The sequence below is a fragment of the Tasmannia lanceolata genome, unplaced genomic scaffold (assembly GCF_043159265.1).
Source record: "Tasmannia lanceolata isolate RefF3 unplaced genomic scaffold, GAP_Taslan_0.1 ptg000020l, whole genome shotgun sequence".
Lineage (NCBI taxonomy): Eukaryota > Viridiplantae > Streptophyta > Magnoliopsida > Canellales > Winteraceae > Tasmannia > Tasmannia lanceolata.
The window spans coordinates 6,798,309-6,823,037 of NW_027518697.1; the positions used below are offsets into that span (position 1 = coordinate 6,798,309).

Below are 24,729 nucleotides of genomic sequence, written 5' to 3' on the forward strand. Positions count from 1 at the left end.
AGGCTATTATCATCTTAATAAATCAAATTTTGTGCTAAAGTTGACCTTGCTCTATAACATCTATGTGGGTCTCCATTTGAATTGCAAACCTCATTTGCTTCTTTCAGTAACCACTCTGTCTCCCTTCCCTACTTTCAATGGTCATTGCTTCTCGTCTGCTCCTGCGCTCTGGCAGCATTACATGAAGATCACCAGAGTCGAGAGTCTTTTTTTATATCGTTCTATTGTAATACCATTTTTATTCATCTCAGGCCATGTTCGGCAATCATGATTTGAATTTTTTTTCCATGGAATATTGGTTTACCCAATGGTGAGGCGGTGAGGGAGGGAGGGAGAGGATGATCCAAACCCCTCATTTGTTGAGCCACATCGTAAATAGGAAGCACCACTTAATCGTCTCCATAGGATGATCCTGACCCTCAGATCTATAGAGATTTCCCTATTGTGCAGATCATAGGGTTAGGAACATCCTATGAAAGTGAAACAGGGTACAGCCCATTTACAACCCAACAAATGAAAGGTTTGGATCGTCCTATGAGGTGGGCCCCACTATACTTTTTGAAAAATATTGGATTATCCTAGCTTTGGAAGATTTAGCTTGTATGAATCGCTATTGGTTTGATACGAATAATGGCAGTCGTTTCAGTATGTCAAGAATATATATATAACCACAATTGAAGGTAAATATACAGATCCAGTTTTACTAATACTGTCGACCACCAAAGCTCTTCCTGTAAATACCCATGAACTTCGCCACAAATTCTGCACACCACAAGCATTGAATTAGCAAAACCATCCACAAAAATACGCCTAGGTACAGATCTAAAAGCCCCCAAAATATTGCTTCATACATAATTACATAAAAACCCTTGGGCTTTATGCAAAAGAACACGGATTCCCAGGGTTTCATGTAAAAATACCAACATGCCTGGTTAAACATGCACAAGTTTGTAAAATATACACACAGAAGCCCCCACAAGCATAAAACACTTCTCTGATTGGTTGTTGCCAGGTCAGTATTTCAGGAATTGTAATGAGAGGCATAAATATCTCCTATATTTTTAAAAATATCACGATATTTTGATAAAACGATAAAATCCCGAATTTTTTTTAGATTACGAAAAATCACTGAGATGTCTACATATTTCATTTTCAACATGAAAATATCACAAAAATATCCCGAGAAATTCATGATATTATTTGCTGTCCTAATCATGTTCTTGAATTTAATATTTTTATAAATTTTAAGTATTTTATTTCATGGTTGTTCTCCATTTTAAGGCAAAAATAATAAAAATAAATAAATATCTCGAGATACACCATTCCAAAGAAATTTGATTCTGATATCATTTTTTTTTTTTTAAATCTGTTATTTTAATGGAAAAGACAACAGAAAAAGATCAGATTTAAGCACATTAATATCCAATTACCTTCTAATTTCAGTGAGGCACCAGTTCCAACAGGCAGTCTCTTATCCTGTAGGAAATTGAGGGTGAGTGCTTCTGTTTCTTTCTTTTTAACAAAATTGAAGAAGAAAGGTTGATACTCACATAATAAGCATGCCAGTAATACAGCTCTCTTTTCAAGCTAGCTTCAATTCCCTTGAGGAACTGTTCTACTAGTTTCTGCATTCAGGGTATGTATAATCTCTATCATAGAGAAAGCCTCTTTTGCAAAATAAATTAAATTTAAAAGAAAAAAAATAGTGGATTTACCTGAAGGATTAGTTTGGGGTGAACAAATTCCACCAGCAGCTTTTGAAGCTTCCCGCGTGTAACATTCAGCCTGCAAAAGCAAAGACAAAGAATGATTAATTTCAATCATTTTTATGTAGGGGAATGATACCTGCACTTCCTTGTCTCTAATAATGGTGTTTCTCTCTTTATTAGCACTTACTAATTGTCTGTTGAAGGCAGTTGCAATTCCCCAAAAGCAACTAACAGTCAATCAGAAGCAAGGTTTTAAATCTCGGTTTCGGTTTCGGTACGAAATTTCGGACGAAATCTTGTAAAAATTTCGGGTGAAATTTTGTACTTCACCGAAATTTCGTTTCGGCCTAAATTTCCGAAACGTTTCGGCGAAGTTTGGTACTTTTCCGACTCAGTGTGAATGTCGTTTCGTTTTCCACCGAAACCGAAATATTTCGGCCGAAACGAAACATTTCGGCCGAAATTTAAAACCATGATCAGAAGTGTTTAATAAAGTGGGGAGTGCCACTATCAAAACAAGGAGTGTAAAAATCATTTTAGTTTATTCAAAATGGTAAATACTTTCAATGGCCGGAATGCTCTTCATCTTCACAACCACAAACCGGAACTCATTGATTTACGTGGAACTCAACCAAGTTGACTTAGTTACCTGGACTCCGAGTACTGACTGTAAACTACGACACTGTAAAATTATCAGATCTCAGGTGATATTTTATACACTAGAAGTTTTTCCATTGGCTTGGGCAAACTGAACTCTGAAGTTGAAACACTTTCTAAGTGTTGATTTAAGCCCAATTCTAATGTGACTTGTTGGGGGTAAAAAATTTAAACTCCATTACGATGATTACACGTGGCATCACCATCTCAGTGAGGCCTCTTGGCAAGGGTAGCAGGCAGCCTCGGGAAGGGACATCTCATCATGGAGCACCTCCGGCTCCGGGTGACCACGCCCCTGCCACCCTCCCCAAGTGAAAGCCTCTTGAATCACCTAGCGTCACCTCCAAGAAAGCTCCTTGACGCATTATCACTATCACGGACTGTCACCACCAATATCTGTGCCAAATCCCGTCTCCGCCGTACAAGGCCTGCATCAACCAGCCGCTAACCTGTCATTGTCAGAATAGCCAGATTTCCTGCTCCGCCGTATCACATCTTCCAGAACCGTACACGGATGCACTGCCGCGCTGGCATCTCCAACAATATATGCGGTCCACGTCACCGCCACATTGTGACTAGGAAATTGTAACTCCTGCCTATAAAGGAGGGGCACTCAAAGAAGAGGATCCCATCTACTTGCCACACACAAGGAGAGAAGCCTTTGGTATTCCCACCAGAGGAACACACATCGAGCACCCAGTTGAGCCCATCTCCCACTACGGTAAAACATACCCCCAGGTGCGCGTATCCACCCTTAGTTCACAGCGATCCTCTCGCCATGCTCCGTTCAGCTCTCCTTTCTCCTAGTGCCCGACTCCGGGTGGTCCTTTAACCTTTGGTTTATGGACGCAGGTCAAAGGTTGAGCCAGCCTACCGTTAGAGCCCAACAGGAGGCAGCACCCCAGCATCCGAACCGTTCCCATCCAAGCACAGATTCGAGCAGCATCATGACTCAACCCTCAATACCATGAAGATGTTTGACAAAAACATGACCAAGCTAACAGGGTTGAGCCGAATGCCGAAGTTTTCAAAAGATTGGCTCCCAAATAAGATTGCCAAAAGGGCAGGGTATGATGTTTTGGGAAGATATTTGGCAAGGTACTTTTATGCCTTAAATTCCCAAGCCTCTATAGATCAGCAAAACAAAAGGGGAGGAAGATGTCGGGGTGTTATGAGAGAATTTAGGGGGAGTGTGGTATGGGGTGGAGAGTTCTACAGAAATATGGAGGGGAAAATTAATTGATTCACTAACCTGTTTTTTGTTTTTGAACCACCCTGCCCTTGCCTCTCTCTACAGCAACTCAGACCTTCACTCCTAAACTTCCGACAGCCTTAGGTCACCCTTAACAATCCAGAATCCTTACCAGATCCAATATCTGATCCTAAACCCTTAAGCTTCAGTCTTCAGCCTCATCCTTGACCCTAACCTGACGCCACTGTTCTTGATCCATAACAGATTCAAGAACAGACTAAAATCCCATCCCTACATCCCTATCCCAACCACAAATCCATGAAAATCCCTAACTTTTCCTTTTCTCAATCTTTTATATATCTCAGTCTCCTTTTCCCATCGTCTCCAAATTCCAGAACAGTCCCAAATCCTAACCTGCAGTTCAGTTCCTTTGACCACCAACCATCCAGAGTCCTATAGTCCAACAGCCCACTTGACCACAGTCCTTTATCAACCGTTCCATTAGTCCACTCCAATCATAAGTCTCTTTTAAACTCCGAAACAGCCCCCTTGACGCCTGTCAACTGCCACTTGGCAGCTGTCAACAGCTCTTAACACCCAACAATCCGCTTCATGAAATCCTAGACATTGATCCAACAGGCAGATTCAAACCTAAATTTGAGGATTCCTTCATTTCCTTGATTGTTTTCCCATCCTAAAATGTTAGGCTGACTCAACAGTGGATCCGAATCTGAGATCAGACCTGGACCGTTGTTCTCTGATTTTTTTTTTTTGGGAAAAATACAGTTACACCCCCTCAACTTTCTAGCATTTTCAACTCTAACCCTGACTTTTAGAAGTCACCAACTACACCCCCTGAGGTTTCAATTTGTACAAGGTAAACCCCCTCTTTTGAAACACTCTCAATGCTAATGAAGACCCCATACCCCACTCCAAACCCTATACCCGAATCCAAACACTACCAAAAACACAGTGGGCTCACATTGTTTGGATGATCCAAAGTGCTTATTTGATGGGTCCTGACATAGATAGGGTGTGCCCAAAAAATCAACTCCATAGGATCATCCTAACCCTTCGATCTGTGGACGAACTGTCAACTGAGGGGGTCTACCTTATACAAATTGAAACCTCAAGGGGTGTAGTTGGTGACTTCTAAAAGTCAGGGTTATAGTTGAAAATGTTAGAAAGTTAACGGGGTGTATATGCATTTTTCCCTTCTTCTTTTTTTTGCATATAAAAGATCTGAGAATCTTGCCTTGATGTTAAATCCAATGCTCTGATAGACATGATAGCTGAAAAACTTCATCCTATTAACCAATCCTAGCCAATATCCAAAAATTACAAAACTCCAACGGTTGGATCTTTTGCAATTTTTTGGATCAGCTACTAATGTTAGCTTGTTTACCCTATTCTGAGAGTTTTTAGTTTCCCTAAAACATCCTACAACAGGCTTACCAGCCACGGGGAACACAGTTCATGAAGACTGCAGGACATAAACATGAAAACCTAACAAATGGGAATTTATCAACCTCCTCTTCTAATGATATATATATATATATATATATATATATATATATAGAGAGAGAGAGAGAGAGAATATATATATATATAAAGAGAGAGAGAGAGAGAGAGAGAGAGAATATATATATATATATATATATATATATATATATAGAAAGAGAGAGAGAGAGAGAGAGAGAGAGAGAGAATATATATATATATATATATATAGAGAGAGAGAGAGAGAGAGAATATATATATATATATAGAGAGAGAGAGAGAGAGAGAGGAAAGTATCCAAAATACCCTTGTTGGGTAAGTACACATACAGACCTACTCTACTAACATAAATAATACTCGGGCCTAACCTTCTGTGTGATGGATCAGCAAGAATATCCATAGCAAGTTCCACCGTGACCTCTTCCCAGCCTAGTGGAATTGGTTGTTCATCAACAAAAGGATAGCTGTATGGGCAGTAGATGAGTTAGGAAAATACAAGATAACAAAAACTAATGCATCCACCCAAATTTTCACTATTCTTACTTGTGTGCTTTGCATGCTTCAAGTGCCATGATTGCTTTCCTTAAGTTCTGCTTTGATTTAGTTGCAATCCTAGCTGCAAAGCTCATGGGCAGATCAAAGTTCTCCTTCCTCGCTATCTGAATAAGAACCTCCATGATCTGAAAGAAATAGAGCGGAATAGAAATTATGATTGGAGGTTCCTAAAAGATGGAATCTTTCTTGCAAAGTAAAATATCATTTATTGATCCTAAGTGTTAACCATAGGAAACACGACCATGGATATTCCTTGGTAGTGCCTCCACCATCAATGAATTCAGAGAGAGAGAGAGAGAGAGAGATTGAAATGTGAAACATCACTGAAAGAACTCATAAATTCTCTGCAGTTACAAAAGTAATGACTGATAACAAAGGCTTACAAGAGAAACATAATGTTCAGCAACAATTTAGAAATAGAAGCAGCATAGAACTGACTAAAAACCAACAACAATTTAGAAATAGTAGAAGAGCCTAAAAACCAGTTCATGATCATGCTAACGTTTTGTGTAACCATACAAATAACAAAACATGGTATATTACATGGTTATAGAAATTAATGTGCAAGTAAAGGAAGAATAGTGCTTACTCCATGAATAACAGGTGCATCCACCATAATAAGTTCGCAGCGGTTTTTGACAGATTCAAGGAGATTTGTATCATCTTCACAACAGAGAATTATCTTGCATTTATCCGTATAACAGTCCATTATCCATTTTATCAAGTGCTGAGCATTTTCTGCAAGTTTGTCGGCCTCGTAGAGAATGATTACTGGATCAAAGAGGAAGGTTAAAATTTGTAAAGAATGGCGTACTTGGGTCAATAATGAGAGTGCCCAGGAGTCTCAAACCTTTGTAATCTGGCATAAAATTTGCAGTGCTTACTTCAGGAGTAGATGCAAGGCTGCTGATTATTTCCTTTACTATAGCCATTAATGCAAATCTAACATTCTTGGATTCCGTCCTTACATTAAGTTCTACATGGTGAGGACTTGAAGTTAATGGAATGATCACTTGCATCGGACTAGTTTCCTGTTAAGAAGATCAAGGGGACCGGTTATTGAAGTAAGATGTCAAGTAAAATGCGAGTTGGTTGTTGAAATTCTGGAGACTGTAATGGAGGAAAACGAAAGCACTCCCTCATATCTAGTGATGATCGAAACACTCTCCCTCATGGTTATTATTTCTCATGTTTGAAATGTTGGGACAAATTGGTATAGTGAATGGTTAAACGGTAGAGATGCAAATAATCCAAGAAACGCAAAGAGGAAATTAGAAAGATCATTAGAAGAGAATAAGAGAGGAAGAGAAGTAGGCAAGGCAAGCAAAATGCTCTCTCTTAAAGACTTTAATTTCCCCACTTATGCAGGTGGCTACCATGGAAATAAGCCCCGAGGATACAATGCCTACACTAAGAACAAGGGCTGCACCCCAAGTTCAAAGCAACCAGTATGCCCTTTAAATAACAAGAAAATAGAAAGAATAAAGAGGAGAAAAACTCTTTAAAAATGAGATCCCAAGTCTTCTTTTATAGAAGGTAAAAAGACACGAAAGCACCCTTTCAAATGAACCCCTTCATTTAAAACAACACCTTTCCATAACATAAGTGTCTTTTGATTAGAAATACTTTTTCACATAAAAAGAAGTGTCCCTTGGTAAAATCTCATTTTTCTATTTTACAAAATAAAATATTTTAAAAATATCCAACATGAAAGTGAACAAATCAAATGTCTGAAACAACCCCATGTCCCCATCAGATTTTTACCAAAACTCCAACAGGAGACCCGACTAGTGTGAAATGAATTTTAGCACATTCCAAAAGATGAGCATAGTGTGGCCATGAATCTCATTGTACCAACAAAGCTTCAAATTTTCATGCTGTTTGATTTCATGCCTGACTTGATAAAATAAAGAACTCCACCAAACCTGCTTTATGAATTAAGGGTGTGTTCTTTAACATTCCAAAAATCAGATTTCTGCTTTTACCCCACTCCCAGGCAGAAAAGGAATCGTGGAATTGCGTTCGGCAATCAGAATTCTGAAACAACCACCTGTCGACTAGCGAAAAAAATCAGATTTTAAGGAAGAGAAGCGGAGTCGCTTTAGTGATTCTTTTTCCACCCAATTTGCCCGCTCTGAGAATCAGAATCGTTGGAACATTAAAGACTCCCAATATAATAAATATTGGTCAGTTTGGTCTGTTTCACAACTTATTTTTTTTCTTTAAAAAAATAAAGATCTCTAGAAAAGTTATTCTGGCCATCTCATGGGGGAGTTAGGTAAAGTATTTCATGCCCATGCGAAAAAGGTAAGTACAGAATTATGCATGCATCATACCTGAACGTGGAAGGACCTTAAATCATGAGAGATCTGCAACAAAAGTGGAGAAAAAATGGTCAGCTTATTTTAAACTCAATGTTTTGAACCAAAATAAAATAAAATGGCATACATTACATCAGATGAAATTCTTGACACATACATTCCAAGCTGGGGCACCATAGATTTCACGCAGTAAAGCCATGCTTAGGGCTTTCTTTCCTGAGCCTGAAGGTCCCTTGAACAGAATATGAGGACAGTTGTTGTGGGAAATCTAACCAATGTAAAAGATACTATCGATCAGTGATTATATATCTACCACAGAGCATTTCCAGAGCAGAATAAGAAACCAAAGAGTAACTAAAAACATAGTTTACGAGCAAGGTTGCATCAAAGCTTAAGTCACCAAATTAGAGTTGACATGCTCATGACTTGAGTCAAGTTTGAGACAACTCTAACCAGCCTCCAACTTAGCGTCACTTGGTCTGACATATATATGGTGGGATTAGACAAAAGTTTTGTCACAGACATAATTCATTCGTACATGAAGCAATAAGATATCAACCTATAAATGCTATGGAATGTTTAGTGTACTACAGAATGCCCTACATTATAAACAACATTTTATGTTCTACAGTTTCAAGATAAATTACAGATAATGATGAACCATGTAATATGTAGTGTACAATAGCTTCTCTACTATATACAATATCCAGTAGGAGCTGTAGCACAAAACTAAAGCATTTCAAATATTACATTGCGTGGTTGAGTCACAATGTTCATGATAAAACTGGTCATCAACCAGGTCTGAGCCTTGGTATTGGGATGTTGCGCAAAACTGTTAAACAATCCTGGATGCTTTTGAAGGTCCTAAGATTCCATGATTATTATTTCCTTATTTTCTCAAGGGTGGGAAAAATCATGCTTTCACTCTTGGAAAGTTGCATATTTGGAAAATTTTCCTAATCACATGAGAAAGGAAAATGAATCATAAATTCATAATGTACCAGACCACAGTAACCTTACCAGTTGCTTGAGATTTTGTGCCTGTTGTTTGTTGCAAATGAATCCATTCAGCGAGCTTGATCGATGCTTATCAGCCCAGAATTGTCTCAGGTTTTCTACCACAAATGCTTTCTCAATAAATGATGCTTCATCAATCTCATTAGTCTCAGGTGACTTTAAGGTCCTGCAAGGGGCCCTTACACAAGCAAGCCACGTACCCGTTTGATTTTTCTGTCTATTGGCTGTGAATTTCCTGAAGCTCTCACTCGTATTTCCACTAGTGTAACTCATCTTACTACTCGTGGTGCTGGTTTTACCAATACTCTGCCTGCTTACAGCGGAGTTGGAGCTAGTATTGCTTCGTGATAAAACAGTACTGAGCGAAACTTGGGCGTTCTGATCAAAAGTGCCGACTCCTCTAATTTGATGTTGACTGGTATTTCTTTCAGAAACCACCTTAGGTTTGGGAGCAATGCTTCTTTCGAAACCATTCTTATTTGATGTAATGTTCTTCTGCAAGGCTGTGCATTCATGAGAAAAGAAGATATCCCCTGTCTCTATGCTGTCCATTGTTAAAACATCAGTTACAGGGCCTTTTGAAAGCTTTGCATTTGCAACCATTTCATTGATTTCACCTGAAGGATTTGAGTAACAGATTTCCCTCAGTTTCTGGTTTGGGTTTCTCACCAACAGCGGTGGACTTCTATATTCTATTCTCTCTGAAGAACCATACCTTATCTGCTGCTCCTTCTGCCTCTCTCTAAATTTCGGAGCAGACACAGACCTATGGCCGTAATTAGATTTCTCACCCACTCTAGAAGCTACTGGAACTTGAAATGGTGCTCCATTTTTCTCTGAATTCAAAAACTTGTGAGGCTGTCTCTGGTTTTGTCTATGACTCGAGCCTTTGAGGTCCCCATCATATTCCTCTCTACTCGTTTTATATGGGGAAATATGTCTCCGACGCTCAGAAACTGCAAAAGGACTTCTAGTTCTTCTCGGATCATAGCCTGATTTAGGTGCATTGCCATTATCATCATCCACATTTGGTTTATACGGAGATCTAATGTTCCTTTTTGGAATTGGGCTAGTTTTTGAAGCGTTAATAGATTCTGATGGATCATGATTGAGTTTAGAAGAATACCTCTCGTTATGACTTAAAGGACTGATGTTTCTCACAGGGTCTTGTGCAATTTTTGCCAGATCATGCCAGGGACTTTCCTGCCAATCTGTTTCTGTATCAGAAGGTTCATAGCCGCTTCGCCTCTGTTTGAATGATGAACGAAGTTGTGAATCTCTGCTGTATCTCAAGGAATTTTCCATGGCTGGCATTACAGGAAGATTTACAATCTCTGCGATTCGACTAATAGAGTAGCTTTGAAGTTAGGGCTTCTGAGTTTCTACTAGTGGAGTATTGAAAATTTCAGATCAATTTCAATTTGAATCAGGAACTTAGGATCTCGCAAGCAGATCAGATTAATAAAACAGTATGTCAGTTTCTTTAGAAAGATAGGCAGAAAGTATAAAATTCAAGCAAATTATGATCACAAAGCCATAAGAAGATATAGTATCTAGTGAATTCAACACTAATACTCCTTAAACTTCTCAAATCCAGTGCTTGTATAATAAGTTCGACACGAAGTTCAAAGCTTTTGTTGAATCGGACTTTGAAACCCTACCAAAAGCTCGAGATCCAGTGCTTGTATAATAAGTTCGACGTGAAATTCAAAGATTTTGTTGAATCGGACTTCGAAACCCTACGAGAAAGCTCAAGATCCAGTGCTTGTATAATAAATTGGACATAAAGTTGAAAGATTTTGTTGAATCGGACTTTGAAACCCTACGAAAAGCTCGAGATCCAGTGCTTGTATAATAAATTGGACATGAAGTTGAAAGATTTTGTTGAATCGGACTTTGAAACCCTACAAAAAGCTCGAGATCCAGTGCTTGTATATAAATTGGACATGAAGTTGAAAGATTTTGTTGAATCGGACTTTGAAACCCTACGAGAAGCTCGAGATCTAGTGTTTCGACGAGAATGTTTCAAGAAGTTCGAGATCTATCTGAAAACCTCCAAATCAAGTGTTTCCGGAAGAAGATCGACAGAAAACTTTGTAACGAACCTCGAAACCAATCGAAAAGCTCCAACTTCGCTGTTTCTGTAAGAAAAAACGACAGAAATTGGGAGAATCCAACAAGTCCGTCTTGAAACCCTAGGAAGAGCTCCAATTCTCGTGATTCTAGATTGAAATGGAAAGGATTTTTGGAATTCCAACAGATCGGGAGTCGAAACCTACGGAGATTTCGAAATCTACTGTTGTTTAGAATGTGGAAGGATCTTCCGATGCATATATGTTTAAATTTGACGGAGCGAGATTTCCAAAGATGCTTCATCGTTAAAGACGAGGCCGTAGTGGAATTACTTAGCTGAGAATTGCTTTCTCTCTCCGCCGATTTTAGATCCGAGAAACAGATGTGCCTTCCTGCAATTTCTAGGCTTTCGTCGTCAAGGATTTCTTGTCTTCTTCCTCTTCTCTTAAATATTCTATGCGTTGAACGGTTTCAGTTTTCTGCTATTGCTCTGTAGCTCGTGCGAGAAAACAAGGGGAATGAGAGCTTTCTAGGGTTTTGAAATGGAGAAGAAATCCCGCGAGGAACAAAAATGCGGCTTCTTCGTATACATTTGGTCCCGCGTGATTTTGTTTTCGACTTTTGTTCACGCACGCACAAATGACTCAATGGCGTAGTTTTGCATAGGGGTGTCAACGGATCCACTTCGGGTCGGATCCACCTATGTCACAGTCACCGTCCATTCAAATTCCTTATCGGTCGGGTCGGAGTTGAATTGTTCTTCGGATCTTACTTCCCACGTCATGATCACGATCCATTTTAATTCGGACCGTCCATCGGAGTATCCTATTATGTCCCACTAAGCTAAGTAAACAATTATTTAAAAAAAAAAAAAAAAAAAACGTTAGAATGGCAGTCCACTATTAGTATGTCTCTATGCATTTTCTTAAACTAAATTAAAAAAAATTCTATGTTTAATCTATATATAAAATAATGCTTGTAAACAATAAAACTAATCAAACTTACATACACGAATATAATGTCTAACAATTATCAACGAATAAATTACCCTAAAACCCCTCTCTCTTTTCCTTCGTGAAAGTATGAAATGAAATGAGTGAAATGGCATTCTCATCCAATTCATTAAGTGATAAGAGAGATTTTTACCAAAATGCCCTTCATAGAACGGTTAACATTAACAAACTTTAGAGGGTATTTTTGTAAAACATTTCGGACTGTGACTCTCCAATGGGCATCTGTGGCGTGTCCATACACAATCCAAAATTTATCGGATCACAGATTTGATGATCCAAAATATGCCCATGGATCCTATTCAAATGTTTAGATCCCGTTCATTAACTTTCGGATTCGGACAATCCATCGGACCGTCTGGATCCATTGACACCCCTAGTTTTGCACACTATGTGAGTTGGCACATGGTTAGATGGAATGCTGATAAGAAACGGAAAATAAGTTTTTGAGATTATTGGCAGTGATAAATTCACCCCGTATTTTTTAAGATATTGTACAGCCCACATCATAGGATGATCCAAACCGCCCATTTGATGGGCCACAACGTAAATCAGTTTTGCCCCAAAAATCATTTCCTAAGGATGATTCTAACCCTCCGATCTAAAGAGGGACTCAAATTATGGAAACTTCTATAGATTGGACGGTTGGGATCATTCTATGGAAATGATTTTTAGGGCACAACCTGTTTACATTGTGGTTTGGGCATATCCAATGTAGGCCTTTGGATGCTTGAGTGAGAAGAAGTGACTCGTACTAAGTTGATGGAGTAAAAAGAGATAGGGGTAGACCGAAAGCAACTGGGGTAGAAACATTGAGGAAAGACTTGAGGGGTAGGATCATAACATGGAATATGACACTAGATATGATAGAATGGAAAAAAAATGATAAATGTAGACGAACCCAACTAGTGTCAGGATTAGACTTAGTCAATCTAAGCCTAGTAGATGGATCCCTTGAACTTCTTCGTGAAAATTTTCTAAAGGATTCATTAGCCGACCCCAACTAGTTTGGGACAAAGGCTCAGTTGAATTGAGTTGAGTTTTAACCTATTTACATTATGGCCCATCAAATGGACGGTTTGGATCATCCTATAATGTGTGATGTCTAGTCCATTTTGAAAAATACACCTAGAAGGGGGCTGTTCATCTGTGGGGTCAATTCATGCTAGAAGGGGGTAAATTTATCACCACCGGGCAGTGATAAATTCACCCGGGGAGTGTATCCGGTGGAAATATACAGTCACGTGAAAATGCAGTGGGCCCCCTATTTGGAAGATCTAAACCATTAGTTTGTTGGTCATTACGGTTTTTATGCCGCCACATGGTTCTTCAAGTGGGATAATGCCAACACTGTCGTGTAACTTTCTTCATTGAAGCTGGGCTGGAATAAAATGAGGTGCTTATATTGAGAAACGCTACAGCACAAGAAGGAAAGGTTTAAACGCTATTATGAAAACAATAAAATTTGAGGAATATATTCCCCCCCCCTGACGGATAAAATCCCCCCTCTAACATTATTCGTTAAGTTTGAAACACAGAGAAAAACTTTAAAGGGGGTGAATTTATGCTCAAGAAGTGAACCATTCTCATATAAACTGTTAAGGGGGGGGGGGGGGGGGGGAGATATCATTTCCCTAAATTTTAAGGGATTTTTTAGCATCCATTGCTGAAGGCATTCCGCGGCTAGTCTGTTGCATGTCAGGTATTTCGTGAATGGAGACAACGGCTCAGGCAACAGACGAGCTGCGAAATGCCTTCTACGAGCTGGCAATTCCCAAATTTCAACAGGGGCAAAAAATAAAAAAGATGGGTGCAGAATCGTTAGAGGAGAGATGGGAAGTTTTTTTTTTTTTGATAACCTAGGGTGTCCCCACCCCACTTTGTAGAGTTTGACTAATTCCCTCTCGATGCGTGCAATCACCCGTAAACCACGCGCATCGTGTAAGCCCGGAGAGAGATGGGAAGCTGGTGGAGGTAAAGAGAAATAAACATGGCAGAAACTAGAAAAACTAGAAGGACAATCAGTTAGGAGAAGAGAGTTGAGTGAATAGAAAGAATAGCCGGGGAGATATCATTTCCCTAAATTTTAAGGGATTTTTTAGCATCCATTGCTGAAGGCATTCCGCGGCTAGTCTGTTGCATGTCAGGTATTTCGTGAATGGAGACAACGGCTCAGGCAACAGACGAGCTGCGAAATGCCTTCTACGAGCTGGCAATTCCCAAATTTCAACAGGGGCAAAAAATAAAAAAGATGGGTGCAGAATCGTTAGAGGAGAGATGGGAAGTTTTTTTTTTTTTGATAACCTAGGGTGTCCCCACCCCACTTTGTAGAGTTTGACTAATTCCCTCTCGATGCGTGCAATCACCCGTAAACCACGCGCATCGTGTAAGCCCGGAGAGAGATGGGAAGCTGGTGGAGGTAAAGAGAAATAAACATGGCAGAAACTAGAAAAACTAGAAGGACAATCAGTTAGGAGAAGAGAGTTGAGTGAATAGAAAGAATAGCCGGCGAGATTAAGAGAGAGACAGAGAGTTTTGCGTTTAATTTTGAATCAAATAATCAGTTTAGGACTCAAAATTCAACTCAATGACAACAACCACCCTTAATTTCCTTAGAACTAGATCTAGATCAAATCTAAAAGCAAATCATGTGGCAGGAAAAGGAATGGACGCATTGGAGAGATAACATCTCCTAAATAATAATGCAAGACCTAGTTTCTAGATTACTGAAAAGAAAATTGTAGATATAAATATTGCTGAAGATCAAGTTTATCCTCAAAATGTACAACTTCGTGAAGCTTTCTCAGTCCATCCTGGTCCATGCACCCTAGTGTAAGAAAAATTCTCTTGCAAAAGTGACCCCCCCAATGGCTTTCCATGGCGAAATAGGACCCATAAGTCCGCCAAATGCCCTTGAAACGGGGTTGGACCTGTAGCTAAATGGTTGAGTGAGGCTCAGTTTCTCCACCCTAAGGTCGTTCGATCCCAACTTAACTACAATAAAAGAATGGAAATGATATCACCACTACTGTATTTTGATGAACGCATCCCTTCTTTTATTAAAATCACACCATAGGATGATCCAAACCGTCCATTAGATGGGCCACAACCTAAATATGTTGTGCCCCAAAAATCATTTTCATAGGTTGATCCTAACCCTCTTATTTATAGAGAGACTGAATATAAGAGGGCTGATCCTGAGCCCTAGTTTGGGGTTTTACCAAGAAAATGGCCTTGAAACATTTAAATATTTAATGGCAATGCCCTTGAAACACCTTGAACCTAAGCCCTTGATCCTAAACCCTAGTTTCGGGATTCCGGATTTGCTAAGAAAATGTAAACAGTTAATTTTGGGCGATGATATTGTCACCCCCCCAACATTACGCATTCGCTCCCCTTTTAGCTTGATTTGACGTCAAAAAGCATTAATAAGGGGAGCGAATGCGTACGCAGGGGGGGGTGACAATATCATCGCCCTTAATTTTGTAGCCCTTAATTTAGTACGCATTGGATGTCCCTCGATCACATCATGATTCATCTACTGATGCGATTGATCTACAAGATGAATGATCTTGATTTCGCCTGTGGGACACCCAAAGTTACCTTTAACCACTGATCATGAAAAGTGGTTTCATCTACAAGATGAACGGTCCTGATTTCACATAAATGTCCACAAAGTCTCTACGTGCCTTTCACCATCGATCCTAAAAGTTCCTTTACACAAACCATTCCTAAAACCCTAGCACCCTTACACTTTGCCCCCTATTCGCCCTCTCAGAGCAGCCTACATCTACCTCCATCTTCCACCCCTTTTACAGAAGAACAGAGAGAGAGAGAGAGAGAGAGAGAGAGAGAGAGAGAGAGAGCGAGAGAGATGGGAAAAGCAAAACTAAAGGGAAAAAACCGTTTAGATAAATTCTACCACTTAGCAAAAGAACAAGGTTACCGATCCCGAGCATCTTTCAAGCTCCTCCAACTAGATGCCAAATTCCGATTCCTCCCCTCATCCCGCTCCGTTCTCGACCTCTGCGCAGCTCCCGGAGGCTGGATGCAGGTCGCCGTCCGGCACGTTCCGGTCGGGAGTTTTGTCCTCGGCGTCGACCTTTTTCCGATCCGCCCAATTCGCGGCGCGGTATCCATAGAAGAAGATATCACAACTCAGAAATGTAAATCCTCTATTCGAAGGCTTATGGATGAGAATGGTTGTCGCGCTTTTGATGTGGTTTTGCATGATGGGTCTCCTAATGTTGGTGGAGCTTGGGCTCAAGAAGCTACTACTCAGGCTTCTCTTGTTATTGATGCTGTTAAGCTTTCTGTTGATTTCTTGGCTCCTAAAGGGACTTTTGTTACTAAGGTACTATGGTTTTTAGGGTTTGGAAGAACTTTGTTACTATTTTTTTTTTTTTTTTTATCAAATGGTTGTGGCATTGTTATAGTTTTAAATTGGGATTGGAGACTTCTCTGTTTCTGTTTTATTGCTATCAAATGCTATGGAATGGTTTCAAGGTGGGGTATTGGAGGGTTCTCTGTTTCTGTTTTATTTTCTATCAAATGCTTTCGTAACAAAGGTAGTGTTTTTAGGATTTTTTAGTATTCAATTTTGGATTGGAGAACTCTGCTACTTTTTTTATTTTATTTTCTATCAAATGCTTGTGGCATTCTTATGATTTTAAATTGGGATTTGAGGATTCTTTGTTTGTGTTTTATCACTATCAAATGCTTGCAAACGGGTTTTTTAGGATTTGTTAGTATTCAATTTGGATTGGAAAATTCTCTGTTTATGATTTTTTTTCCTTTTCTTTTAATATTGAATGTGTTAAAGTATAAAAGATTAAATAACGCCTTCTCCAACAGCTTAAGCTTTTGGAGTAAACTGGTAGTTTCACAGAATGCTTGCACCCTTCTTATGATTTGAAATTGGGATTGGAGAAATCTCTGAGCATTAAATTGGGTTGGAGAATTCTCTGTTGTTATTTTCTTTCCTATCAAATGCTTGTGGTGTTCTTATGATTAAATTGGGATGGAGAGAGATCTGTTTTTAGTTTCTTTCTATCAAATGCGTGTGGCATTCTTATGATTAAATTGGGATTGAAAAATCCTTTGAGTATTAAATTGGGATTCGAGAATTCTCTGTTTGCGTTTTCTTTCTATCACATGCTTTCAGCCTTTGTATGATTAAATTGGGACTGGAGAATTCTATGTTTCTGTTTCTGTATATCAGATGCATATGGCCTTCTGATGGATTTGGGGATTTCACTTTTCTTTTCTTTTGATTAAATGCTATTTTCTATCTCGTGTCAGGTTTTTAGGTCCCAAGATTACAGTGCCATCCTTTACTGTCTCAAGCAGGTGAGGTTTCTTACTTTTCTTTGCTTGATCTTTTTTGGTGGATTTATCTCTTGAGAGAGTTCATGTGGTTGAGTTTTGGTATTTGATTGGCAGTTATTTGACAAAGTTGAGGTGACTAAACCTGTTGCTAGTCGTTCAACATCTGCGGAAATTTATGTCATAGGTCTAAGATATAAGGCCCCTGCAAAGGTCGATCCTCGTCTCCTTGACGTGAAGCATTTGTTTCAAGGAGCCATTGAACCCCCTAAGGTATTTTATTTATTGTCAGAGTAAAAAAAGACTTTTACTTGTGATTGAGATTTATTTATTTATCTTCTTCCTATACCATTTGGAATTGTTTGATGCAGGTTTTGGATGTTCTTAGAGGAACTAAGCAAAAGAGAAACCGTGAAGGGTATACCTCTTTTTCTGATGTGTTTCAAATGGTTGGGTTAATTGCCTGCTTTTTTATTTTCATTGTTGTTCTGAGAACAAAACTCCCAATATTAAGATGTGGAAACGAAAAGCAGGATAGATGCCTTTTCCCCTTCATTTACCTTCCTAATTATTTTTTGATAGGTAAGCTAGGATTGAAACTCCGACCTCTGGGTTGAAGAACGGAGACTCAACCATTGAGCTAGGGGCTCAATACCTACTCCCCTTCCTATTATTAATAGATATTTGTCATATCAAAGATGGAGCTGCTATCTTAATCCAGAAAAGTTTTGAAAATTTGATTTTTTTTAGGTCTATCCGGTTTGATGACGGAGTTAATTACATTTTTGCTTCAGGTACGAGGATGGAAATACAACTTTAAGGAAGGTGTGTGTGGCTTCGGATTTTGTGTGGTCCGAGACACCACTGGAGATTCTCGGTTCAGTTACTTCTATATCATTTGAGGACCCCGCTTGTTTATCTATCAAAGATCATACATTAACTACGGAGGAGGTAATTTTACCTCTTGGTTGCTGGTTTTGTTTTACAAAGTTTTGTTTCTCTTCCACTTATATTTTCCCTCTATAGGTACTTTTGAGTTTTTGACAAACTGTCTTGTTTGATTTATTTTCCAGATCAAAGCTCTATGTGATGACCTGCGTGTTCTGGGAAAACAGGACTTCAAGCATCTTCTAAAGTAATTCCTTACACTGTTCTTTTCATTCAATATACATTGCAAGATACATTAATTTTAGTCTGTAATTGAAGCCTTGTTGCATGCAACATACGGATGTAAATTCTAAAAGTTTTAGGTCTCTCTCTCTCCAATCAAATCTCCATTTGGAGAGAAATGGGATTTTGAAGTGGAACTCATTTGTTTATGTTATTTCTTCAAATGGGCTTACTTGCGATTTTTAAGCTGATCAAGTTTTTTTTCTCCTCTACTTCATCTGTAGGTGGCGTATGCAGATAAGGAAGGCCCTCACACCGGTGCAGCAGGTTGTTTCTAAAGCTAATGATGTGGAAGAAGGCACTAAGGATGACAAGGGAGATGAGGATGATCGCATACTTAATGAAATGGAGGAGTTGACATCTGCTATGGAGCGGAAGAAAAAACAAGCCAAAAAACTGATGTCGAAAAGACGGGCAAAGGTTTGTATTCTTGTTTTAAATACTTGAGAGAAATGATATTGTTTAGTAAAATGTTAAAAAAAATGTTGGTTCATAAATGTTTCTCCAATTGTTTATTTTTATTTTTGTTGTAAATCTTCAGGACAAAGCCCGCAAAGCAACAGGGATGCAAATAGATGCCATGGAAGATGGTTATACTGATCATGAGTTGTTTTCTCTTTCTGCCATCAAGGTGTGTGCTTCCATTGACATGTTTCAATTGTGGTTTTCATCACATGAAACACATTTTGGCTTTTAAAGGCATTTCAGTCTACCAAAGAAATTGCTTGTTGGGCTTCTATTTTGCTTTGTTTTTTTTCTTTTTCAGATGATTCTTTTTCTGTTTTTTAACTATACTTGGTAATTGATTTTGGCAATTTAGGTATGAGTATGAGAGAACCATAATCATCTGAATACATGAAGAAGCATACATCTGCAAAATACCAGTATTATCTAGACACATGACGTGTGACAAGTGTCAGTGTGTTTGTCTTAAAAACCTCTAAAAATCAAGCTTTTTATATACAATGAATCTTTTGTTAAAAAAATAAATAAATAAAGTAATGAGTAATATATATTATGAGAAAATGATAAAAAAGGGCGGCCCAGTGCACGAGGCTCCCACTATTGCAGGGTCTGGGGAGGGCTAGATGTATGCCCCCTTACCCCTTCTTTGCAGAGAGGCTGTTTCCGTTACTCAAACCTGTGACCACCGCGTCACAATGGAGCAACCTTACCGTTGGAGCAACCTTACCATTGCGCCAAGGCTCGCCCTCTAAATTCTGAGACAATGATAAAAGCAGAATATATAAACTTAAACCCAACCTTAGTTATCAATTCCGATCCAATGAGACTTTCATTTTTTTTTATCCTAGATTGGAATATTTTGGTGCTCTATTTCGGGAAAGACACACACGGGCAATACACACACACACACACACACACACACACACACACACACCTAGTACTATGCTTATCTATCTATCTATTTATGCACACACATACATTGGTTTGTCTTGCTATTCTTAATGTCCTCAAAACCGTTAAATGTCAGTGAGTAGGTTTTAACACACCACAAATTGCTGTAGAACATCATTTTTTTTCCTTGAGTTCTTTTTATGTACTGTGTACTAATTTACTCCAAATTGAAACCCAAATCCCATTCCACTCTTCTTTTGGGAGATTCTGGAAAAAGAAAGAAAGAAAAGAAGAACAAATATTTTACTTATTATGGAAACTGATGCATCAGCATGCCATATGACTCTCTCTCTCTCTCTCTCTCTCTCTCAAAATGCTTTAGTTCAGAGTTATAAATACTGGTCTGTACAAGAGTGTCATCCTATTTTTATTGGAATTTTGAGAAACAGTACGATACGAGGTTGCCAAAAATCACTATTGCAGTCTCATACAACAGTAGCATTGTTGGGTCCTTTTTGGTCCATATTATCTCGTGTTTACATGACCTTGGATATGATAGAATGGAAGAAAATGATCAACGCAGACGAACCCAACTAGAGCTAGGATTAGAGTCGTGTAGATTCCTTTCACCTTCTTCATGAAATTTTTCTAAAGGATTCATTTAGCCGACCCCAACTAGTTTGGGAAAAAGGCTTTGTTGAGTTGAGTTGAGTATTATCTCGTGTTTACATCAAGGATCCAATTATACCCATTGGTATGCATATCAGCCCATTGCTAGAATGATTTGTACTGAGCACATCTTAACTTGCAATTTGAGAAATATGTCTCCTCCAAAATTGTTAGTCATCCACAGACATGCCCACCTGTTCAAACCTTGAAGTTATCATTTTCTTGTTTTTATATCCTAATTTATAAATAAATTGCTTACTGATTATTTCTGATTTTGAGTGCTTGTTCTATGTTCACTCCAGGGAAAGAAGGAATTGCTTGCAGTTGACTCCACCGAATTAAATGATGAGAATGATAACTTCAGAGACAGTGAGAGCGAAGAAAACCCTGTAGACCAGGAGGATTCAACTAGTGATCTTGACTCTGATGAAGAACAAAGACGGTAAAGTTTCTAATTTTTTATGTGCTTGATTTGCTTTAGGGTAATGATCCACAAAATATCCGTTTCTCTGTCTATATAAATGGTGTATTGTTCCATAGAATGCATTCTTCTATTTTCTGTGTATAATCAAATTCTGATAATGCATTCTCTATTTCCTTATATCTCTATTAGGTATGATGATCAACTTGAGGAATTCCTCGATCAAGCTTATGAGCGATTTGTAACTAGGAAAGGAGGAAGTATCAAGCAGAGGAAGCGTGCAAAGCAGGTGCTTTATAATGATGGTGGGGAGCTACTCAAGGTATGATTTGCAACCATAATTTGAATCGAATATCTCCTCTGCTGCACTGTTATTTCCTAGAATTTTAGACTTCAAATCCTACAATTTGAGTTGATACTTGAATACCATTGGAAGAATTACCTCATAAATCATCGTATTTACCGAAAACTTGAAGACGTAGGTTTGGTCTTCTTCTTCTTCTTTTTGAATGGTGAAGCTTTATTTATTTAGAAAGCAAAAAGAACCCAATTGAGATGCTGAAGGCTACAATCAAACGGGCATAGATTTGATGGTTCATGGCTTAAGTTTAGTTTTATCTTGTTGATTGAAGGGTGATAAAATGGAAATGAAGGCAGCATCCTGCTATCGACTTCTCTTTGAAATGTCTGCGAGCCTTGGTGCTATATAAAAGTACACTCCATAGAAATGTCTTCTACAAAATTTGATGGAATATTAGTATATGGTCCATATTCTCTCATGCTTCTTATAACAATTTCATCACCTTTTTTTTAAAGGTTATGATTTATGTCCAATTCAATTTTATGGTTGGATTTGATTTTCAGAAGATTGTTTACAATGACCAATTCGATGCATAAAATATGATCTTACAAATCTCAAAGCTTGCTTGAATAATATCCATTTGCACAATATAAAATCTTGTAGATAAGGTGTCTGGAGATGCCCAAATTAACTGTAGCTACTTAATTTTCCATACCTTAAATTTGCTGTATACCAGTAGAAAAAGGTTCCCATTCAGTACCATCCGATAGGAGGTAGGGGGATTTTTTTTCCTTTGTTTACCGATGACAATGGCCCTCTCATATCTCTCTCCGCCAGACCTCTCTACCCTTTTCTCGCCCTGGGTAACAAATATTCCATGGTTTTTTTCATGGTTGCCAAACATGGCCTTAGTGTTTAGGTTTTTTTCTAGTATATTGGCTACAATTGCATGAAACTTATACGTAGGATGGTGCTCCTGCTTTGGTATCTTGCCCTTTCTAGAAGCCTCAGGTCTTAAAGTTGGTAATTTTCTTTCCATTTTTCACCATTTAAAAACTCCCTGAGTCAATTGGTTAACTCTCCCGAGTCGACTCCCATTTTATGTTCATCCTAGTTTTGCGCTGCCAAGTTAATCAGTAAGTCCTTTTGACTTGCCCGAGTTAATGAAAAATTTACCGCATGAATTTCTGACTCTCTGGAGTTGATTCCCCTGTACCTTGGCCCTCTGAGTCCAGTTTCGAAACACTGCTATTTTTGTTTTTTTTAGAGGTAGCCTCATATATTTAATAAAAGAGCCGACCGAGATGGTCAGTTACAAGAAAACGAAAAATATTTGTTGTTATTGCACAATTGCCCACTTCTAGGCTTCTAGCCATGGATTGAGTCGTCCTATATAGATCTATCGCTTTGTTTTTTTTTTAAATGGTAATCCGTCGCTAATTTATTTTATAACTGTTTTCGGTTGTGCTACTGTTGTGGCTTATTTGGCAGAATGTCATGCTTGCAATTTATTTCAAAGCTAATTTAATGGGTTTTCCTAATAGATGAAAATTGTCTGTGAGCTCAGGAGGATGATGAGGTAGATGGAGTTCGTTCTGACCACGATTCGGACAAAGATGATGTAGACAATGAAGCAAATCCTCTCCTGGTTCCACTTCACGAGGAAAATCCGACACAAGAACAGATTGCAGAGCAGTGGTTTAGTCAGGATATCTTTGCAGAAGCAGCAGAAGAGGGGGCTTTTGGAAAGAAAGACAGTGAAGACGAAAGGGAGGAGGAAGTAAGAGAGAAGAAACTTGCGATCCCAAAAAAACCCAAGGGAAGTAAAACGCTATCTCAAGACAAGAATCCGCCTCAAACCCGAGTTTCTCAGTTGGAAGATTTTGAGATCGTTCCTGCTGAAGCTACGGACACGAGTGATGATGACTCATTATCATCCGATGAGTCGGAGATTGATGACAATGCCAAGGCAGAGATTTTAGCTTATGCGAAGAAAATGCTAAGGAAAAAGCAGAGGGAACAAATTCTTGATGATGCCTACAACAAATACATGTTTGATGATGAAGGTCTGCCCACCTGGTTTGTGGAAGAGGAGAAGAGGCACTTCCAGCCAATCAAACCTGTTACCAAAGAGGAGGTGGCTGCCATGAAAGCACAGTTTAGAGAGATTGATGCCCGTCCAGCAAAGAAAGTGGCACAAGCCAAAGCCCGGAAGAAGCGATCGGCGATGAAAAAGCTTGAGAAGGTTCGCCAGAAAGCGAATACCATTTCTGACCAGACTGACATTTCTGATCGATCCAAAAATAAGATGATCGATCGTCTTTATAAGAAGGCGATACCAAAGAAACCTCAAAAGGAGTATGTGGTTGCAAAGAAGGGTGTTCAAGTAAGGGGTGGCAAAGGGAAGGTGGTTGTTGATCGACGAATGAAAAAGGATGCAAGGTCTCGTGGAATGGGCAAGCCAGGGAAGGGTGGTTCACATAAGGGGAAGAATGCCAAGGGGAAACCAGCAAAGGGGGGTCAGAGAGGAAAAGGATCTTCTATGGGAGGAAAAGGATCTGCCAAGGGAGGAAAAGGATCTGCGAAAGCACCGGGGAGAAAGGGAAGTAAAGGAAACAAAGGAAGGAAGATGAACATGGGCGACTGAGGATGAATGCAAGTAGTTCTCACCAAACACTTACTAATACACCACAAGTGCAGATCTTGAGTGTTTATTTTTTGTCTTAATCTTTTATATATTACTTCCAACTTTGATAAGAGGCCCTGTCTAAGATCTGTTTTTGTATCCTATTCCTTTGTTGCAGAGTATTTCACAGTTCAAAATATCAGTTGATACCTACTGGACTCTGCATTTTGACAAAAAACTAGGACTGGTTACTTACATAGGCACTGATTGAACAACCCATAAGTTCATTTGACACCCACCCTTGACTTTTGGAAAGAAATAACCAACCAGTGTTCTAAAATTTAAGAGTTACAGTCAAGATACAATCGTTGGTCCATTTCAAAAAAAGAAGATACAATCGTTGGTAATAGGTGCCTGAGGCATCTTTGAAAATGGAAACAGATAGAAGGGAAATTTGGAAGAAGTTAAACTAAATAGTAAGGAAAACCTGGGATACTGAAATCTTGGTCTGTGATTTCAATATCCATGACCTACTCCTTCAGATCTCCTCTCCACCTTTCTTATTTCCTCCCCTTTATCTGTATTCTAGGGGTGACAACGGATCAACTTCGGATTGGTTCCACATATGTCTTGGTCACGATCCATTTAGATCCTTTGGCCCTGTTCGTTTAAGATCATGACAACCGATTGTGAGTGCCAAACCTATTATTGGACTCAAAACTACCTTTAAATTTGAGTCCAATAATAGGTTCGGCATGGACAATCGGTTGTCATAATCTTAAACGAACAAGGCCTTACTAACAAGGTCCTTTTTGGATCCTACTTTT

General features: G+C 38.9%; 2 protein-coding genes across 2 annotated transcripts; one reads left to right on the plus strand and one right to left on the minus strand.

Annotated features, from left to right (window-relative positions):
- Positions 1–640: 640 nt before the first annotated feature.
- Positions 641–11,648, minus strand: LOC143854333 (uncharacterized). The gene is made up of 11 exons (XM_077364220.1): positions 8,955–11,648; positions 8,092–8,202; positions 7,950–7,982; positions 6,464–6,644; positions 6,203–6,384; positions 5,602–5,738; positions 5,427–5,522; positions 1,716–1,785; positions 1,551–1,625; positions 1,431–1,476; positions 641–762 (listed from the first exon to the last, which is right to left on the minus strand). Exons 1-11 carry the CDS (start codon positions 10,263–10,265, stop codon positions 704–706), a joined length of 2,301 nt encoding a protein of 766 aa, XP_077220335.1. The 5' UTR covers positions 10,266–11,648; the 3' UTR covers positions 641–703.
- A 4,118-nt stretch (positions 11,649–15,766) lies between these two features.
- LOC143854272 (FtsJ-like methyltransferase family protein) lies at positions 15,767–24,113 on the plus strand. Its single transcript, XM_077364147.1, has 11 exons — positions 15,767–16,388; positions 17,336–17,383; positions 17,477–17,632; positions 17,731–17,777; positions 18,154–18,310; positions 18,433–18,494; positions 18,754–18,949; positions 19,071–19,160; positions 20,857–20,996; positions 21,168–21,297; positions 22,844–24,113. Exons 1-11 carry the CDS (start codon positions 15,909–15,911, stop codon positions 23,921–23,923), a joined length of 2,586 nt encoding a protein of 861 aa, XP_077220262.1. The 5' UTR covers positions 15,767–15,908; the 3' UTR covers positions 23,924–24,113.
- The last annotated feature ends 616 nt before the right edge of the window (positions 24,114–24,729 follow it).